Source organism: Falco punctatus (genome assembly GCF_963210335.1).
Source record: "Falco punctatus genome assembly, chromosome: 15".
In the NCBI taxonomy this organism is placed as follows: domain Eukaryota; kingdom Metazoa; phylum Chordata; class Aves; order Falconiformes; family Falconidae; genus Falco; species Falco punctatus.
The window spans coordinates 437,364-458,535 of NC_137595.1; the positions used below are offsets into that span (position 1 = coordinate 437,364).

At 48.3% G+C, this 21,172-nt stretch overlaps 1 protein-coding gene across 1 annotated transcript in view; it reads right to left on the bottom strand.

The window, feature by feature from the left end:
• Positions 1–21,172, bottom strand: part of LOC308054056 (rho GTPase-activating protein 20-like) — a 48,293-nt gene that overhangs the window by 10,457 nt on the left and 16,664 nt on the right. The window contains exons 2-8 of the mRNA XM_080366231.1: positions 9,904–9,986; positions 5,444–5,614; positions 4,709–4,858; positions 3,117–3,158; positions 2,292–2,376; positions 1,359–1,436; positions 635–701 (exon numbers count right to left, since the gene is read on the bottom strand). Coding sequence (XP_080222357.1) covers positions 635–701; positions 1,359–1,436; positions 2,292–2,376; positions 3,117–3,158; positions 4,709–4,858; positions 5,444–5,614; positions 9,904–9,983 — 673 coding nt within the window. The 5' untranslated portion in view covers positions 9,984–9,986. The remainder of the gene's footprint in view (positions 1–634; positions 702–1,358; positions 1,437–2,291; positions 2,377–3,116; positions 3,159–4,708; positions 4,859–5,443; positions 5,615–9,903; positions 9,987–21,172) is intronic.

The window sequence follows — 21,172 nt, forward strand, 5'->3', positions numbered from 1 at the left end:
GTGACTTGTTTTGCTTCTGACAGAACCTGAAGGCAAAGTGCTCAAGAGGTGTCAGGAGCTGTGCTGCCTGAAGGACATCAGTGGATGTTTCTGTCACAGGTAGCGAAGGTGGGCTGAGGCTGCCCCAGACCACACGCATTGCCTGTGAGAAGACTGCAAAGCTGAGCAGGAGAGGATGACCAGCCCCCAAGCATGTAGCTCTGCAAGCTCATACCAGCAGCCACCGGGCTGGGACTGGGCTTTGAGGCATGTCTACCCTGACGTCACATCTGCTGCATAGGAAGAACTTCTCAGGCTGGCCTAAAAAATCTCCCATTTATTTGAAGCATCTGCTGAAAAGTGTCATGGGCTCCCATCCAGAAATTCACAGATTTGCTTGGAAAAGGGAGGTATGTGTGAAGGTCTTCAAAGGCGTCACCTTGTGTTGATTAAATGTGGATCCTGAGACCATAAAAACCAAGTGACACCTTGCATCAGCTTGATGTCACATCTCACATCAGCAGCGGTTCCCTTACCATTTGCTTTTTTAAGCGAAGAGTGCAACATTTGAGATGTGCCTCTGTCACACACCCCTGTATCATTTATCACTTGTTCCTGTGGTGCTAGAATTGAGGGAGAATGGGAAAGCTCTTACCAATGAGAGGGTAAGCCGTGTCGTCTTTTCCTGAGATCACCCAGAGGTGGTGCTCACTTGTTCTGCCCTGGCGGTTAGGGAACACAGGAGAGAAAAATATTAGGTGAAGGGGGCCAGGGTGAGGGTCCATGAGGTTCACTCTACTCAAAAAGCAACAGACAGCAGCAGAGGGCTGAACAGGCCAAGGGGTCAGACATGCACAGAGTGCTATGGACTGGAAGGGGAAAGCTTCAGGAGAAGGCTAAGAGCCAGCAGGATGCAAACCCACATGATGGTTTCCTGGCCTATTTCAGCAGCATGTTCCACAACCTTCCACAGTATTAAACTACTGGAAGATTGTCAAAGCTACCTGTTGAACACTGCAACAGGTAAGGCTGCACCACTGCAACAGGTAAGGCTCATCTGATAACATCACGGATTTGTTCAGTATTTCATGGCTGTATTAACAATGCTTTGACAAGCTTGCCTCAATCCTAGTGCAGGATTGCAAGCATTGAAGTCTTTAGGACTTTATTATACAAGGTTTGGACTTAATGCAGGCATATAACCATGTTTCTAATACTTGGCACCCACACATGTTGCTTCACCTTGTAGTCCAGAGAGTACTAACACCTTACTACTTAGCTACAGCAAATCTAGACTTCTCCACATCTGCACTTCCCTGCAAACCAGATACTGCCAGCCTCCTTAGCTAAGATCCTTCAGATACGCAACGGCCACTTACAGGGAGTCCAAGCTGTAGAAGGGTCTTCTTAATCACACTCTCTGCACTTTCCACATTGGACACATTGACTGCAGTAGTCTAGAAAAGAAAAGAGAGAAAACAGAGGAAGCTAATTTGGTTGCAGTTTCTTGTGGCTTGAAAATCTGAGGAATACATCACTCATCTGTCTATCAACTGACTTTAATAAATGTCCATGGTTAGAAGAGTTGTACTAATTTGAACTACACTGGAATCACTGCTAAAGGTGATGGCTATACATTGTGAAAATGGTTCTGTGCTACTTCTTCTACTGTGGGTTTTATTATACCATCCAAAGATTCTGTCCAGTATTTCTACTGGTAGGAGGTGTTCAGATGCTGTATTTGATCATGTCAGTATCTGACTGATGGTAGTGCCACTGTCAGTCTGAAGGGTGAACACGGCACAACACTAATAAAGCATGAGTGTCTGGGGTCACGCTCTGAGGGAGAAGTCCCCAGAAGGTAAATGTGAGCCACCAAGCTTGGCATGAAGACTAGAAATGTATTCTATTAATATGAAGAGGCTGGGACACATCCCAGTAAATTAATTCAAGAGAACACACCAGTGACTACTTAATGATCAATATCCTCAACTTACTGCACTAAAAATAGAAATGACTGGGCACCCAAGCACAAGCCATCACTAATTATGAAGTGAAGTAGAAGGAAAAGAGAAAAGAAGCCAGAGGCCAAGAATAATCTTAAGAATGAACCGCTCTTTGGTAAGGGTCTGACTACCTTCTGAGTGGGCTTCCAGTGGGAAGGATAAGAATACCATCTAAAGCCTTTTTAAATATGACTTGAATTTTAAACAGGCATAGCAGCAGTAGCACCACAGCCCTGCCTTCCCACCCCTACCCCACAGACCTCCATGTAGCCTTGGTCTGATAAGCAGGTTCTTGGCTTTACTTACAGAAGAACAGTTGTCAGCATCCAGCACATAGATCTGAAGGTTTAGATTCTTCGGATATTCGTTCTGTTTTACCTCACCGATGTGCCTGAAAGTAAAAGAAAAGGGGAGGGAACATCATTTCCCAACCAAACTTGAGAAGGACTGTAAGATCTGGATCCAAGAGGTCCAAGAGACTTGCTCCTTAGGGACTACAATAAATACAGATTAATTATGACAGTAACAATAACATGCAATGTTCACAGTGTGGTCACATGCCCTTCTTTATCTTTCTTGAGGCCCCAGACTAGCAAAACTCCACACGGCAGTACTTTAATGCAGATATATGTGCCTAGCATAACACCTTCCAGCATCCTTACGATCATTACTGTTCTCCAGAAATGAAATTCTCTTCTCCTCCCTGTACCTATATAAACACTTCTGCCCTGATGTTAGTGGAAACAACATATAAAAACATAATGTGAAAAAGAAACAGCTGTAGCCTCTAGATGCCATGAAATACAAACGTTTGTTCAAATCAAAAAATATCTGAATCAGTAACACTTGTGACGTTTCCACAGCAATTAGCAAAGTCAACCTCCAGCTCCAAAGGAAAAAAGGTGCTCCAGTGTTATCTTCTAGTGGACTTAGTCTTTTCTGGACTTTTAACACCAGTTGTGCTTTCACCCAGAGGCTTCTACATTCAGGTTTCAAAGGTGGATTTTTCACACAGTAGCTAGACACTTAATGTGCTGAAAACCAGAGAGCAGTCTGATACCTAGCACGACAAATTTCTCTGAGGACTGTCGAGGAACCAGCCAGGAGGAGGATGGAAGGAGGGTTACTTACCACAGTAATGCTGACAACCATCGTTCCTTCACGTCAGCTGAGCTGAAGATAAAAAGGGAGGCAGATCATCAAACAAGTGCTGAGTGGATAACAGCCTTTGGAAACTCTACCCAATTTCATTTATATATAGCTGTAAGTCAAAGTTCCTTCCTGCAAAACCCTGGAACAAAAGCACTCCTTTCCTGCTTCTGTCCTATTTTAACAAATAACAAAAACAATAATAACAAAAAAATCCCAACAACAAACTGGACTACATTTCCTGCCCAGGCTGGTGAGTGCTCAGGTAAGGGACAAGTATCTTTCTGTGATGCTGGAGTGAACTCATCTTGTGGGCCCTTATTATTTCTGCAGTGATCTTTAATTGCTATTTTCTTTCTCCTGTTATTTCCTTCCCAGTGTCTGCTGCTCCTACAAGCTTCTGCTGCCAACACGGGTTATGCTGTTGAGTTTGGACTAAGACACAAACAGCAGCTTGTGTGTCAGAACATGAATCCCAATCAGGAACGCATCACCCGGGAGACACATCCAGACCCTTGGAAATGACGAGACAGCATGTAAGAAACCATGGTACGGTTCCCATTTCTTTTTCCACCAAGGTAGCTGTCCTACAGATGGAAAACCATCAGGACAGATTAGTGCGTCCGAGCTGGGCCAACAGAACCCCTGAGGACAGAGCGACCCTTGAAGTCTTCTGGCCTCTCTACTTTGCAAAGGAGAGCACAAAGCAGAGATGCCTGAGCCAGCAGTGACCTGAGCTCCCTGTGGATATACCAGCTCTAGATTCAATTTAGCCAGGCTAGACTGATCTCCAGGTAATAAAAAGCTCACCGGCTTTTTGGTGAGCCTTATTAACTCAGGCACAACATTGGGACAACCTTTGAGATGGCATCTGGGCGTGAACAGGCTACTCTCTAGGGTGCTCCATGCTCCCCTGCATTTCTATTTTTGGGGTTAGCAAGGGCTAAGCAAGCTCTGGCCTATGCTGCTGGCACAGACCCATCTTGAAGAACCCTTCCATTTCTGTAGTCTGTTGCCGTGGGCTTGGGACATCCTGGCAGACGGCTGCAGGAGGAAGGTTTGCCCAGGAGCTGCCCACGCTACCCTCAGGCTGGATAAAGGACTTAATCCTGTTGCAAGGCCATCTGGCATTTTTCATTGAAATAACTAACATGTCCTTCGAAATGAAAAACTCTCAAACTAGGGCTAATCTACAGAAATGGCTGTTGGCAGGTGCTGAAACAACACTCTTGTAGGTTACGTGATGGCACATTTGCTATGGCAGGTGTGGCTGTGATGTTCCCAGATGCTCTGCAGCAGGGTTAGCCCTTGCTATAAACAACACTTGCGAGCGCTGGTCCTCTAAACGGCTCTTGGGGACCAACCTGCAGATATCTAAGATGACTGTCTCCCAACATTTAAGTTTTTAGCACATTGTCTAACATGAGTGGAACTCCCCTCTCTGCTCAATGGGGAGAAGGGCTGCAGCAGAGTTCAGGGCCCTACAGCCTCGGTCATTGCTCCGCTTGACATGCAGGAGACTTGGGCAGCTGCCAGGCTGCTGGGGGAGGGAGGTCTGGTGCCTGGTGACATACCTGAAGGTGACAACATAGTTGGTGGTAGGCCAGCCAATGATAAACGAATTCTCCAGACCCATCTTTTTCTCTGTCACTTCGCTGAGACTGGTGCCAGTCCACACTTCACTCAGAGGCACCTGCTTTTTCAGCTTCAGGCTGGAGGAGGACCTGCAATTCAAATTACAGATTTCTCAGGCCAGATCTCAACATCTAGACCTTCAGAATCTGGTCATGTCACCTTCCAGTCATGCAGATCCAGTGACAGCAACAAGCCCCACCCTGTCCCCCGAACTAAATGTCTGGACATGGGGAGGTACTACAAGAAAGTTTTGCAAGTAGATTTTGGGGTTGGTGGCAGCAGTGGGACAGCTGTGGCTTAGGGCAATGTGAGTGGCCAGAGCCGTCATGCAGGTAAATGGTGATTTAGGCTAATTACTGTCTATGCTAATAACTGAAGTCACCTAAGCTCTTAATTTAGGTGTGGCAGAAGTAGCCACGCCAGAAGGCAGTTTTCTGTCCTTACTGCCTCTTGCCCTCATGCTGTTTCTTCAAGAAGCCACATAAAGGAAAAGGCAAAACCAATCAGACAATGTTTCCTTCTGGAAAATGGAGTAACATTAATATGAAGAGGAATTTCTGGAGGTGAAAGTCTTCATAAAGAAGACTTGTTTTGATGCTTGCTCCACAAATAGCTCTGAGCCTAGCTTCAACAGCACATACTGGGGAGATGGAGCGACTGTGAATTCCTCTTACTTCGACTTGGCGATGACCAGCACATCACTGAACAAGATCAAATGTCTTTCCTGTGTCTGCAGGCCCACGGTTAGCTGTACTCGCTCGTCCAGGATGAAAGTGGAGCCTGGGCTGCTGAACACCCCACTTGGCAGCCCATTGTCTGAATGGGAAGAGGAAAGGGTGGTTTCCCTGGAGGAGGAAGATAAATCATAAGACGTCAGAAGCTTTTCTAACAAGGGTTTGTGGTTTGACACAGGTGACTGCTCTGGAACAGCCCGACAGCCCCATGCCTCTCCCAGCACTGCCCCTATTACTCTCAATTATGAACTGCATTTGCCTGCCTTTTCCTATTTAATTCTACCAGCCTCAGGCAGATGGAAAACTGCCTAAATGCTCACACCAAATCTGAGGGGGTTAAGCTGCTGAAACATTCATTTTTGAGTCATTTCTCACTCAGGTCGAATACTTATTTCCTGCACATGTGTGTGAGCTATGACTCAAAAAGAACATGGAAAAAACATGTCTCATGGCACTGCTCAGCCTACATGGGCAAGGACTGCCATTTCTGCATGTTTGCCATCTGCACTGAACAGCTTGTCAATGCACGGTTTGCAACACAAAGGAAATGAACTGCATGTACTCATTAATTCCAGCCATCTGATTCTGGCTTGCCTGGCTGCAATCCAGCACCTTCATTCTAGATGCGAGATAGATGTAGCTGCTGGCCATTTCCAAAAAAACTCCGACAGTTTTTGCCATCGTTGGGATTGAACCAGATCCTTTACGCTATCCCCAGCTGGAAGTGCCCTGCCAAGTGCTCATTTCCCCTCTTGCCTCTCTGCACCCTCTGAGCACCCTCCCAGCGCTGCTCCTGGCTTGGGCTGGCAGTGCTGGCAGCACAACAGCTCCCACCGGCTTTTCCTGGGTCTGTGCAGGTAGGATTGTGCTGAATGAACAAGCAATAGTTCTTTGCTGAGCCTTGCTCAAAGACCATGTTCATGTGCCTGACCCTGACTGAATTAGCTAACCTCTGAGACACGGCCCCAGATTTATGTAGATAGAAAAACCCCCAGAAATCCTCCTGTCTCTACACGTAGGCAAAAATGTGTGTCCTGCCTGCAGGCAAGGACACATGCAGAAGAGATACCTTCCCTCCACCCCTCACCACTATGAATCTAGTCTCAGGGCAGACTCTACACAAACCAATGAAAAAACCACGTGAGCTTTAAGGGTAATATTTTTGACATTGTTAGTCTTAACTTAGTTTCCACTGGCTTTGTAATTGGGCCTCTTTGATTTCACGGGAGTGAGGTTAGAGCCAGCCAGTAGCCGCTTTTCTAAAATCGTCCACCAGTCACAGAACACCCTCACTCCTGCAAGCAGAAATTCCCTCTCCCTTCCTCACCACTCCACAGCCACTGACAAGTGCATTCTAGGCTTCTCCACCTGTTGCATCTACGAGTGAGAAGCTAAAATCACCTTTAAACTTGATACTGAAAGCTTTCCACGTGTGTCAATTGAGCAGTGGAAGCCACACCACCTCACAACCTCAGCAGTGGATTTCCTAAAGCTGGAGGAGTTACACAGCTTTGTAAACACCACAGCAGGAGAGCAAAAAAATCTCACCAATACTCTGGTGGCCTAAGCAAGGATGGCATTGTACCAGCTCCCCTCTATAGCAATCCATCATGAGAAATGTTTAAAGCCTCCCTCCCTCATGAGGATATTCTCCAGTCCAAGTCAAGAATTTGTTTCTCTCTACTTTTTTTAGTGCAGTTTAGGGGGGGAGGGATGACAAAGAAGCCACATAACTTGGTCAGAAGACAACCAAACAAAAATCAGTTCTGCCCTTTCTATTAAATGATTCTCCACGACTTGACCCCACACACTTGTTTCAGAAAAGCAGGATGCACTGTGCATCAGTTACCAATGCTGTGATAGAAAAGGGGTATTCTTCAGGAGGGCTGGTCCAGAACAAAATGTCAATCAGTTTAGTTTTTCTTACAAAGAAAGAAAAAAATACCAAATTAAACAAATCCCTGAGGAAATGTTTTTTGTAAGATTGCCACCAAAGCAAGGCAGCAAAGAGCACGGCATCCCCTTATCTGTGTCTGGTAGTTACAGGGTGCTGCAGGAGGAAGAGGGCTCAGCTCCCACTGAAGGACCAAGGAGATGGGCTCATGGCCAGCACTTGGAATTTCGGCAGAAGACCTGTGTGTCCATGTTTGTGCATGACTGTCTGCTGACACTCCTGGTGCTTTACACCTGCAGGAGCACAGCGCCAGCAGAGCACTGGCTGCCTCAGGAGCTGCAGGCAAAAGACAGAGCTTCTCTCCACCCAAGCTGGTGGCGAAGGAAAGCTGCTGTCAGCCTGACTGCCCCGCAGGATGGCCCGATCCAGTGGCTCTCCCGCCAGACATCCCAAGCTGATGTCCCCCTGCCCAGTGCCGGCAGGGTGCAGGCAGACTTCCCTGTGCCCCCGCTGTCCCCAAATGCCACTCCCAGATCCCTCTCACACCCAGATGAGTGTGCTGGGGCCAAAGCCCAAGGCCAGCCCTCCCACCCGTGGGCCAGCCGACAGAGCAGGGGCCAGTGGCCAGTGAGGTCCCTGGCAGCCAGCCCCTGGGTGCTGGCCAGGCAGCAACACGCTGGGGTGGGACACCAGGCTGCTCCTCAGGGGCAATGTTGCTGCAGTCCCAGCACAAATGGCGCACCGGCGCGTGTCCGGCATCCGATGTGCCTTCCCAGTGTGCCTCATGTCCACTCTGCCTGCTGCTGCGAGTTCTCGCGGCAGGACCTGCGGCCAGCCATGCTTCCCCTGCCTGTGACAGCTCTGTCCAGGCTGGTGACAGCTTATGGCCTCCTCGTTAATTACAGTAAACCACAGCCCTCGAGTGCAGTCAGAGCGGAGGGGACAGGGACAACTGTGCTCTCTGGTGGGCTTTGCAAAACACGTGCAGGTCCATACGGGATCTCTCTGCACCCCAGTCCTCTGACAGCTTCCAGTTGTGCTCCTTACCCACAGCCACATGCCACTGGGAGAGGAGTCCCCACGTACTGGTCTGCACTGGGCAGTTCTCTCCCACAGCTGCTTCTGTCTGTCCTTCCCATGGCACTGACTCTTCCGTTCCTTAGGGCATCTCTGTTTCTGCCTCTCATACCACTGCCTGTGGTGGGTGCCAGAGCAGACTGGACAGCAACAAATTTGTCAGCCAAACACCCACTGACTGTTTGGCAGAACCACACAAGGAAGCTTGTCTTGCAGTTCAGCAAGCATGGGAGGACAGAGATGGTTTTTTTGCTGTCTACAAGCATAGGGGACATATATATAGACATATATATATAATGTATATATATAAAAAATACATGCACACACATATATATATATGTACACATAAGTACACACATAAATATACATATTTAAGGAAAACCTCTCACTCCTTCAGGAGGTATGGCCTCCCAGCATCAAGACAGCATGTGCGTGGTGATGAGTGACCCGGTCACTGCACCTTGGGAAAAAGGTCCCCTGGACTTTGTGTCTCTGAGCTGGGACCCACCACTCCCTCCTGGCAGCAGCACACTGCCCCCCCTGCACTACCTCACTACCGGGCATAAGGAAGACAGTGGGGGCTTCCAGCTGAAGGCGAATTTCTGGAGAAAATCCAGGCTGACAAGTCGGGGAAGCAGGTCCTCTCCTTACCTAGAGACGATGTGACACAGCACAGTCACCATATGCCCCATGCAAGCTCTGAACAGGCCCCTGCCATCAAGCCAGTACTGAGGACGCCATGCCCCAATGGCAGGGAATGGCTCTGCGGGGATGGAGCAGGGGCACTGCCCCAGCCCCACGCTCTGCACAGTGAGGCTGCGCTGCTGGCACTGTGCGTTCCCTGTCCAGCCCAGTGGCACAAGTGTTGGAGCTCACCGGCAGCCAGGTCCGCAGGGAAACCACACTACAGGAACATACGCACAGTTTCTTGTACCTGATTTTACTTGGGTGTCTCTGCACTGTGCAAAATATTGTCCAGGTGTTTTTACACTTGGATACAACAGGCACCAAATACCTAGACCTAGTATTACTTGCATTGAAAACAACTGGCTAGTGCTGTGTGGTGGGCTGACCTGAGCTGGCTGCCAGATCCCCACTCAGCTGCTCCCTCCTTCCCTCCCTCCCTCCCAACAGGACAGGGAGAGAAAATAAAATGGGAAAAAAGAGGAATTCCCATTGGGGAAGCAGGGCATCAGCACACGTAGCAGTTACTTGGGAAGACAAATGCCGTAACGTTAATGTCCCCCCATCCTCCTTTCCTTCAGCTTTTATTGCTGAGCATGACGTTGTTCCAGCAAAACCAAAACTCTTCCATATCTGTCCATAAACAAACTGCTCTCCGCACTGTTAAATGAATTTGAAACCCAGTTTGATTTCAGACCGCATAGGCAGAAAGGTGGAAAAGGAGTGAGAAAGGTGTTTCCTCTACCTGGAATGGTACTTTGACTTGCCGAGAGCTTTAGTAATGGCAGAAGGGGCAGATCGTCTTCTTTGGACTATGGGCTTCATCTTCTGCAAGACAAAAAGACATTCCAGTTAGCCTGGTCACCTTGGAAGCAGATCTGCTCATCGCACTCCACAAGTTCTCTTTTTATCTAGTTAACCCTCACGAAACCTCAGCACTGAAAGCCGTGATCTGTGCTTTCAGGCACCTCCCTCCCTTCCTTATTACTAAAGCACTTGTCAGCTCTCACATTTATGTGGGATACTTAAAACTTTCCTCACTTAAAATGTTTCCAGTTTTCACAGCCAAAATTCAAATGACGTGAAATTAAGCAGAGAAAAACCCCACAGGCTGAAGGTCAGGAAAAACTTCCTAACACTCATGGCATGGAACGGTTTCTTAAGGAAAGGTATAGAAATCCAATTTAAAACTGGACTGGACAAAGCTGTGAACAAGCATGTAATACCGTGGGCAGCCATGTTTTATAGGCTGAAGGTAAGGATGAGGTTACTCAGTAGATTTTTCTCTAGCTTCATCTCCCATGATGTATAGGTTCCACAAATAGACTGTTATTAGGCCCCTCTCCTGGTAGTGTAATCTCAAGGCACTTTTATAACAGCCACAGCCACCAAGTCTTGTGTAACACAGAAATGAGGTGACAGTAAGAGAGGGATTTGTGAGTTAGACATGGTAACCATCCCAGCCAACATGTACACACGAAGGTCACAGGTCTCCTTTTATCTGCTAAATGAATTTTGTGCTGGAAGAAGGTTGACAGATTTTAGCCTGGGAAAGAAATCCTTACATCGGTGGCTCTCGCCTAGTAAACACGGGAAAATCTGTCCCATGGCTCATTTCCAATTTCAGCATTTCCCTGTGTTACAGCTTTAAGTACCAGGAGGTTTAGAGTACATTGAGAACAATTGATCTTTTGATTTCTGGACGTATCAAAATATGGAATATTCTAAGAATAAAAGAAACCTGGACTGCTGGTTCAGGAGAGGTCCTGCAGAGAAAGCGTGTTCCTTTTATTAACCATATACTTTTCAAACTCTGTGCTGAACACAGAAGTATTTGTTGCATGTGCGCTCAGTAGTCCCTTCTCTGACTACACAACGCTATTACAGCTCAGCACCTTAAACCCACATTAACACACCGTTCTTACGATGTTAGAGGAAGGTATTATCCTCTTTTCACTGACAGAAAGGCCAAGAACAAAGCAATTACAGTCACTCTGGGTGCCTGGTGTTCAACACATTGAACTTGATTTTTCTGAGCAGACACCAAGGCTGGCTGGGGGCTGGTTTGAAACCCTGCTGCTGCTCACCCTTGCTGCAGCTACAGGGGCTCAGCACAGCTCCAAGTCTGTCTCTAGGGACGGATGTGAGGAATCCCAGAGATGAAGAACAGGGCGTTAGTGACCACTTCAGAAGTTGGTGGAAGTAATTTACCACACTTCAGAAAGGAAACCTGTGGTGGAGGCTGGTGTGGAGTCCTGCTGCTAGGGAAGGCGCACCCCTTCTCACACACCATTTCATTTACAATATACCTTTTGACTTCTGTGACAAAAGACTAGGGAATTCTCTACAGGCCTGTTACACAACTCCCAATTCATTGCCTGATCAGGTTTGGCACAAACCTCCAAAGCACAGATGACCTTGGGAAAAAGAGTGTATGATCATGCAACTCAAAGCTGGAGCGGGACTGCAAGTGCAATTTCCTAATGTACGAATATTCAGCTTTGCAACATCAGTAGTGCTCTCTAAGTAGATTCCTTGTGTATGTGTATATATGTAGATGGAGACAGACGACAACTACTCCGTCATTCCCTGATATGATATTGCCAAGCAAAGATCTGTCTTGGGAAGTTTCACAGAGAGAACTAAATAAAAACAACATAAACTCAACAATGTTTGTTTTTTAAAAAAGGAAGTCCCTACTAAAACAGAACATCTGGCTTTCAGAGGTGCCTTAATAGAATAAAATGTTCCTACAAAACATAGTACGGCAAAGCATTGGTCGTGTGGTATCTTAGGTAGGGAGAAAGGCCAGGTGTGGTTGCCTGGTGGAAAGCCCCATCAAGCTGTCAGCAGCAAGCAGCAGGCACAAAGGGCAATCAGATGCATCTTTGTGCCAGGGGCACATTCCTGAAGAATCCTATGGCATGTAATAACCTTACTGTAGGTAAAGCAAGCATTTTGGCCACCTCAAAACTAGCTGGCTTTGTGGTACAACATGGTAAGGAACACCAATGACATACACTATGTCAGTGTAGTGTTGGAGGACATTTTACTCAGAATAAATTTCAGGGGAGATACCAGAGAGTCAGTGCTGGTAGATCACTTCTCCTGACCATTAGGAAAGGTTTCAGACTGTGTTTGAAGGGCAGCAGCAACACCTTCCAAGAAGCCTTGTCTTTGCCCACCCATTGTACGTCTCCAGAGAAGCCTGAGGACCTGTTCACTAGCACCAGTTCCAGTGGGTGCTGGACTGCCCGTGGAAGTCTCACAAAGACAGAACTTTGGCTTTGCAGTGAAATGCTGTGACTACAGGAGGCAGGGTATCCTGCCTACGCGCTATCTCCACATAAAACGCTAAGACCACCAGCTGCCCAGAGGTCCAGTTGCCTGATCCCTAACAGACTCTAGGCCAGGGGTCCTCAAACTATGGCCCGCAGGCCAGATATGGCCCCCCAGGGTCCTCAATCCGGCCCCCGGTATTTACAGAACACCCCCCACCCCACCCCCGACGGGGGTTGCGGGGGGAAACCAAGCAGCCACAGATGACTGCCTGCCACCTCATCCACGTGCCGCCCCCCTGGTTAAAAAGTTTGAGGACCCCTGGTCTAGGCAAAGGAGGAAACCGCCTTCCAAGCCCTCAGTCGAGGGTTTTTGGCAGGACAACACTGAGACGATGGCCACAAGGTCACACAAGTGGTATCTTACTGAAGGAACTGGACACAATTAATTGGCGTAATTTCACAGTTAACATACTTAATTTGCATATTTAACAGATAGCATTATTATAGATATTACAGCTATCTATATATAATATAGATATTACAGATAATAAATTGTTCTGCCTTTGGTTTCAGTAGCCACACAAGGTAAAAGCTGCTCATGCCCTCCTTCCCTGCTTAGCAGGATGCATCTGTGCACCCCATTTTAAACAGTTCTGGTTTGCGTGGGCTAGCCTACATAAATGCTGTTTCCTTAAGAGGCTGCTGGAGAAGGATAATCTCCTAACACTTTGCGTGTTCTTCCAGTGCCATGTAAAATGAGCTCTGAATCCTGCATGTTTTGAAGTTTTATGGTTTTCTTGCAAAAACCACCCCTCCCATCTCACTACACAGCAGAGACACTGCAAGGCCTCTGTCTCTCGCAGGAGCTCTCCAGCGGCCAGAGCCCCTGCAGCTCCAGCCCAGCGGCTGCACACCAGCAGAGCTGGCAGCGTGAGGGGGGTGGCTGGTGGTCCACAGCCTGTGGCTCACCTGGGCACTGGCAGTGTTACACAGCATCGCTCGGCACGAATCATGCCGGCAGCATCATTCCCCATGAGCACCACTTTCGGGTGACAGGGGGACTTCGCTGCGCTCCTCAACGTTAGAGCTCTGGAGTGCTCTTGTTGGAAGTCAGCTCTGCTCACACTAACCAGGCACTGGAACCAGAGAACCGCCGAAGGCACACAGAGTAATCTCTGGGCTGTTTTGATGCCATGGAAACAGATATTCGTTTATCCAACATACTCTGAAAGTGCGTGAACACTTGCAACAGTTTGGACCATGTTTGCACATTACTCATCTCTAAGCTGCCAGTTTTAGCTGTGTGTTTCTTGGCACTGAGGACTTTGTGAGTCTAATGCCCCTCATTCCAAACCCATGTATGGCCCACACCCTTGGCTCAGCTGGCCAGCATCAGCGGGGGTTTTTTGCCCCACTGACCTCTGCACTTGAGTGTTATTCTTCACATAAAGTGGGATAGAGATGAAAAGTAACAACACCTGTTTAGAACAGGCTGGATTTTCCTTCTGTCAATAGCTGGTCAGAGATTGCAAACAGCTGGCCAAAGTTTGCAACATCTGTGGCACTCCAAAGCTGCTATTTGCTTTAGTTCACATTCAGAAATGAAAATAAGATTTTTTTAACAGTGCAGTTTCTCTGCAAAACATAAATTGAAATATTTGTTTCAGAAACACTGACACACTGTGCCTTCAAAAGCACTAAGTTTTCTTTGACCTGAGCACCTGCTGCAAGCTGACCAGGCTGGTGCACTCTGATAGCAGCATCGGGAAGCTGCCCAGTCAGACCCATCTCTGTCAGTCAGTGCACAGCACCAGGGAAATACGTCTCTGTCACCCAGGAGCTGCTGATGCTATGAAAGACAGTAGGTTATGCTGCCATGGGCCTGAGACCCTAATGCTTCCAGACCAAATGTGGGAGGTAAACACAGCCAAGGAGCTGGTCGGCTTGGCCACCTGCAAGGTCAGGGCTGCCTGGATGCAGGACCATGCACACAGCAAGATGTGACAGATCCACAGGACTTTGGATTTCTGGGTTAATCCATATGATAGGGCTGCTGCAAAGCTGCAGACCATGGGGCTAGGTGGGTGAGCTGGCATGAAGCGAGGACATTTTCCAATGGAAACTTGCCTGGCAGGAAGCTTTAAGATCCTGCGTGGCAGGAAGAATTCCTTTGGAGCCCTCCCTTCATTTTACTGGAAAGCTCTTCCAAAGCAGTGTGTTTTGATAAAATGTTTTGTTTTTTTCAATTAATCTGCATTTTCCAGGGAAAAAAATATACTACATGAAGGCTCCTGGGTAGCTCTGCTTTGGCCATAAGGTACGTCACCACTGAAAGATTGAAACGCCAGTCTGAAAGCAGTGTAGAAATAGGAGGATGATGCTCTGCAGAGCATCTGCCAAGAAATGGGGCTAGCCAGCACATTCAAAACTAGCCTGATAGGTCCATACCGCCCTGCAGTCTTGTAGTGGAAACGTCCTTTGTGAGGATGGAACACACAGCGAGGAAGATCAGTCGGTTAGCCTGTGCCCATCCCATATGCTCTCTGCTGAGGCAACAATGATCACCACCCCCTCCCTTCTCTTTTGACAAGGGGAGAATTGCGCACTGCTTTTACTGATGTTGTCCTTTGCTAGACAGAGATGGACATAGTCTAAAAATTAAGATGTGACTTCGGATGTGGGACATTCACCCATCAGTGTCTAAGGTGTTGTGAAGGAAAAGTCCAGCTGCCCCAGCGAACTCTGGAGCTTGAGTGTTTCCCCTCCTGTTCCCTCCGACATGGTTGTTTAACAAGACCCTGCACTGGATCTGGTGCCATCACAAGCAGGATTTAAGAGGTTCAAAGCTGCATTTTATTACAAACCATCATATGGAAATGAGATCAACTCCACACTTCAGACCTGACACTGGACCGGCTTCCCTGTACCCATGGGGTTTAAAAGCAGTAAGATCAAACATAGGGAGAGGGTTAATTTAGGTCTACCCCTATCCTCAGCATACTGATGTTTCACCATGAATTCTTTGCATGCTGCTGAATGGAGAGACCCTACCACCATTTCACTAGTATGACTCAGGCACCCAGCTCACACCTCCAAGGGAAATTCGTTCTCCCAACGCTCTTAGCTGCCATGTTCTGTTACTCTTATGTGGAATATTCGGCTGTCAGTGTCATTCTGCCCACGTCAGACAAACAGCCTACTTTCTAGCTGTGAAGACAGTGAAAGGGTATCATATACTCTTTAAAAAGAAAAAAAAATTACAAATGCAAACTCTGAGTCAATTCCATATTGACATTCAGATCAGTTAGGGAGGCTTATGTTGCTAAAGTAACAGAAAGAGTAAAACATGGGCCACAATGTCTTTGATTATTTGGAGCATCACAGATTGTTCAGAGCCAGTAACACTGAAACTATTCTCATTCTTGGATGGATCTTGTGAAACACTCTTTTCCTACAAATAACTCTCATCACAGTATTGGTATGTTGCGTCAGAGCAGATAGCTGATCTGCTATTAATCAATGGAACCCAGTAAAGTCATATTTCTCAGTGGCCTACTGGAACAGAGCAAAAGTTACTGTATAAATGTAGATACCTTGTTATTCAGCTCTCCGGCCACATTCAAAAAAAGTACTTAAGAGTCCAGCTAAGAGCACAGAAACAATTAACCGATCTCTTGGGCTTGGATCCATCCACATGCAAACAACCACTGCTGCTTTTCCATCCAATAAGTTTATGTTAGCAGCAGCATTCCTACAGAAGCATCTTAACGAGAGCGCGAGACGCTTCTGCCTGCTGCTCTGTTACGTCTTGTTTATGTGAGTGCAGGATGCTCTTACAAAGTGCCTGTATAAGACTGCAGTTGCATTTCAAGTTAGAAAACCCAAATAGAGAGATTCAAAGAAAGAGAAGGGGAAATTGTTCATTGCATAGAAGGAAATCAGGCATTAGGATACATGAACTGAAAACAACTGGGCTTGCCATTTTATGCTGATTTGCACTCAAAATGAATTTTAGGGAAAAGCATGCTTGCACAGCTGCTGTCTCCTTCTGCCCTTGTTACCAGATTTCATCTGCCACTTGGGAACCCACACAAACTTGAATTCAAGCCCATGACCAGGAGTGTAATTTTAGCAGGGGCTCCAAACGCTGCTGTCTTGCAGTTGTTCCTCCTTGCCCCTGAAGAGGGAAATCCACTGCAGGGCACTCAGCGTCACCTTACTGGGATGCAGCTTCAGTCGTGCCTACCTGCCCTGCATCTTATCCAGATGTGCTGTGCCACTCTGACAGACTATCTTGGGTGATACTGGCTTGAAAACCTGGGCTCCTTCCTATGTCATGCCACCAGCTCCTTGGAAGACCACCTGCCGCCTTCTCAGCCTTGATTCCCTCCCCAGATTGCCACCCAGAATAAGACAAAAACCTCACCAGTTCTCCTCCAAGTGCCCCTCAAAAGGTGAGTGTTTGGAGTTCAAGGACCAAGACACAAGCCCGGGCTGTGACTTGGCTCCCGTGCCGGTCTCCTGCTCTTTGCCCAGCTCCCAGTCAGGGGAACGTGCTATGCACAGCAGGGATCTGCTGTTGCGATGGTGCTCACGGTTAGGCACTGCTAACCAGCTTCCTCTCAGCCCACTGCCAGATGGGCAGGCCAGCAGACCTGACAGGGAGAAGGCTCCAAAATGGAGCAGTCCCTCCAAAAAACATGCTCTATATCAGGGGTCCTCAAAGTACGGCCCGCAGGCCGGATACGGCCCCCCAGGATCCTCAATCCGGCCCCCGGTATTTACAGAACCCCTCTGCGCACCCCACCCCACCCCCACCCCCCAGGGGTTGGGGGGAGAAACCAAGCAGCCGCAGATGACTGCCTGCCCCTTCATCCGCGCGCCGGCCCCCTGTTTAAAAAGTTTGAGGACCCCTGGTCTATATAAACCAGCTTCCAAAAGGAGCGGCTGCTTCCCACAGGACCCCCAGCCCAAAACCTCCCAAAACCTCCCCTGCCTCCTGCTGCCCAGCACCAGGGTAACCCCACCAACAGCTCTGGGGAAGCTGGCCTCGAGTGGTGAGCTGCAAACAGCCTCTGTTGTGATGCTCGCAGCGAGGAAGGTCCCAAGGGCATGCTTGGAGGGGAGATGGGAGGTCAGGTGGCTGCCACAAACCTTGCCGAGTACCTCTAGGATGGAGCAGAGTCCAGCAAAGACCACTAGAACCCTCAGCTAGGGTAAATCACTGCAATCTACCATAGTCAGTAGCTTTACACTCCTGTAATATAGGGAAAGAGCCAGGCCAAGGTCACTGAACTCTCAAGTTTTATGTACTGCTTGTATGGTAACATAATGAATCTAGCTAGCACGAAATATGCATATGATGAAGTAATTTGGTGGTATTATTATTGTGTCTCTGCTACTAGAGTAATAGGAATAATCAACCGGGTGGAGCACTAATCTGAAAGGTTTGCTAAGTAACGGAGCTATTCAATCATGAGATGTCTTTAGAAGACATCCAGAAATCATTCTGTGCCTAAAACCTGAATCTTTAGAAGTGCGGTGCCCACTGGCTTCAGCAAACAGGGACGATGTGAGCAGACGCAGCAGCAGTGCCCGTGCTGTGTGCTGTAAGGCATGTAAACCAGGGGGTGAGTCCCCAGATAGGCAGGACAAGACACTCAGGAGATGAAAACGTTCTTGAAAGAATTGATTAGAGGAAGGGGGAGCAGCCTGTCCTGCACTTAGTTGCCCCCAAGTCAGAGTGTGTAAGACGACTGTGAGTATACGTGCTGCAGGGGCTGGCTTTGCCAGAAGGCACACGAAATCTCAGGGTAGAGGGCTGAACCTGTTGCTTTTCCTGTGCAATCTGGAATATTTCCTGTAACAACTTCACGACTAGTTAACTGTTTGAGGTGGAACTGTGCTAAATTGGGTCATTACCTGGCCAGCTGGAGCCTCTGCCTTGGTCTGCACAGCAGCAGACCCAAGCCTTCCCCCTCAGCTCCAGTCTGGACTTGGGCTGCCCAAGGAGCTGGATCCACCTTTTGAAGCTACCCCTCGCAGTGCTGACCTGGGACTGAGCAGCTGGCAAGACTGCGAGGGCTGGCTGACCCTCTCCATCACCCCAGCCTCAAGAAGCACGAGCAAGTGCCTGCACACCAGTTCCTCCCGGCTGGTGGAGCTCCAGCAGCGTTCAGCAGGCGTCTGGGCTGCTGCCTGCAGCTCCCAGCGATTCTGCCCCGGGTCCCCTTGCCTCAGCTTGAGCAGAAACAGGGGCAGCAGGGCTGGAGCAGCCCTGAGAGGACAACAGAGCCCCCCAACTCGAGGGGCTGCAATCCTGTCCCCAGCAGACAGAGCCTCCTCCATGGGGCCATCTGCTCCTTTCCCCCAAAAGCTGGCCTGTCCCTCTGCTTCTCACCCTGTTTTTTTCCCAGCAGGGATGGTCTGGGGTCAGCTCAGACAGTGCTGCAGCACAGTGGGTTTGCACCGTTTTAAGCCTGGAATGACACCCTTCCCAGGCTGGGCTGTGAGCTCCGTTACCGGATTATCTGCTGCTGAGGAGGGTGTCAGGATTACCCTTCCCCGTGGTGGGGCTGAGAGGTATCAGTGCTGGCTGCTGTTACAGAACCTACAGGAACAGCCCCAGCCTGATACCTCCCTCTCTGCCACATCTGGGTGCAATCCATCACTAAGCTCAGATGTTACCGGTGGTGGCAGGCTACAGCCACCTCCCTCCCAGCCCTTACAGTGACAACGAGTACCTCATTTTGAGAGGAAGCTGGACCAAAACCGTACTTTGCCTCTTCTGGTGCCTGGGCTGCTGCACCTCTGGGAGCGTTCCCCACACCTGCTCCACACTCCCTGCCTCTGAGCAGTCAGGCTCTGCAGGCAAACTTCACACCTCTATGAGATATTCCACCCCAACGCATCAGACTGGCCCTTATCCACTACACATAAGAGCCAGGAGATGATGAGGCAGGCTACAGCGTCCAGCTGACAGTGCTCATCCACCAGCTGCACCACCAGGTTTCTCATCCCAGGAACAGGAATGTTTTCAGTAGACATCAGAGCAGCTCCACACGTTATGCTGCCACAACACCCCGTTCCCAGCTGCCACACGAGCATCCCTGCAGTACACTGGACCTTCGTGGCTGCTCTACAGGCATTTCAGGGCAGGCGAATAAGGGAAGAGAAGCAAACCCTACATGTCTAGAGGAATGCCCACCGCTGGACATGCCCAGGAGCCGGTGACCGACGGAGGAGCTCTGTTGAGAAAACGATTAGCTGCCAGAGGACTAACACAGCCTTTTTCTGAGACAGTGGTGGCCTTACCAAAAGTGACTTTCTGCTTTTCCCTTTACATAACTACTGCGCTTCACCATGACATCTTCCAGCTGACAGGCTCTAAACACATTACAGTTGTTATTCAACCAAGCCCTTCCTTACTCTTATCCCATACGTCTCCACTCCAGCTTCAAAGGGACTGCTTGGAAAATGGAGAAACTGAGGCTCAGAGTGAAGATTTAAGTAACATGCCTGCAGTGATGCAGAAAAGTAGTGGCAGAGCTAGGCTTGGGAGCTAGGTCTTCCTTCTGGGAGAGGTCTAAGCTAGGGGTCCTTTCTCCTCAAATCATAAGGTATATTATTCCCCTGGAGTCACCGTTGCAACATTTTCACTGCGAAAACAAGACAGAGTTCTTCCCCCGTGAGCTTCTCCAAAACCACAGATCCACAGCATTTGTGAGCAGACAGAATCAGAGCAGAGCAAGTCTCAGGCAGTATTACCAGGAATTCCTGATACCTAAACATTTGCCATCATCTACCTGTCCGTAGAAACAGGTCCCTTTGCCACCACTGGGGCTATAGAAGCTTTTCCACAACATAGATGACTCACCCCACCTAATAAGAAACAGTATTAACTGCTCATGCAGCCCAATTAACACTGCTAATTGCGCTGTGCCTCCTACCACCCTGAAACTCTGGCAGCCCATTCCGTTTTCTGGCTAATGCGATCCTGCTCCAATCCATCCAGCCTCATTTTTCCATATTTCTTCATGTTAGCTAAGGACATGCATGTCTGCCCATTTATATTTTAATAGTTTGCACTACTTCACTTTGCATAGGGTGCAAATTCAGTGCCCAGAAGAGGGGGAAAAAAAGTGCAGCAGTTTTACAAGCTCTTAGGGGTGAATTTTGCCAGCACAGGCATATGGTAAAGCATTAACTCTTCCTTGCAAACGCTAGGGAGAATCTTTAACTCTACTGCCACCACTTTACCTCTTTGAATTCCTTAAGATCCATAATTAGCCTAATTAATCAGAGGAGGCATCGTAAAATAATGTTGGGTGGCCACAGCCCAGTATTTTATTTGTGGATGCAAGTCTCTTCAGGGAGAAAGGGCAGGGTCTAATGTGAACTCAGAGCTAAGAAACTTCGGTGTAAATATTTATCTGAGCCTTTTTACAGAAGTTTATCTTCCTGTGTTGTTTCACTAATTGCTTTCCTCTCCCTTACTGCTAAAATGCAGCTCCAACCAAGCTCAAATATTTCTTAAAACATGCAGAGCCTGAAGGCAGTAAATCAGTTTGCAAGGACACACACTGAAATATTTCCTTTTCCTTCCAAGAAATGGAGCCCTGCTAGTTTATTTTAAAATGTCCCATATAAGGGGGACTGGGAGAAACAATTCTTGGCTGCCAACACCCGAGTGGGTTTTCCACTTGGAGGTGGCTGGGGATTCGTTTGACTCAC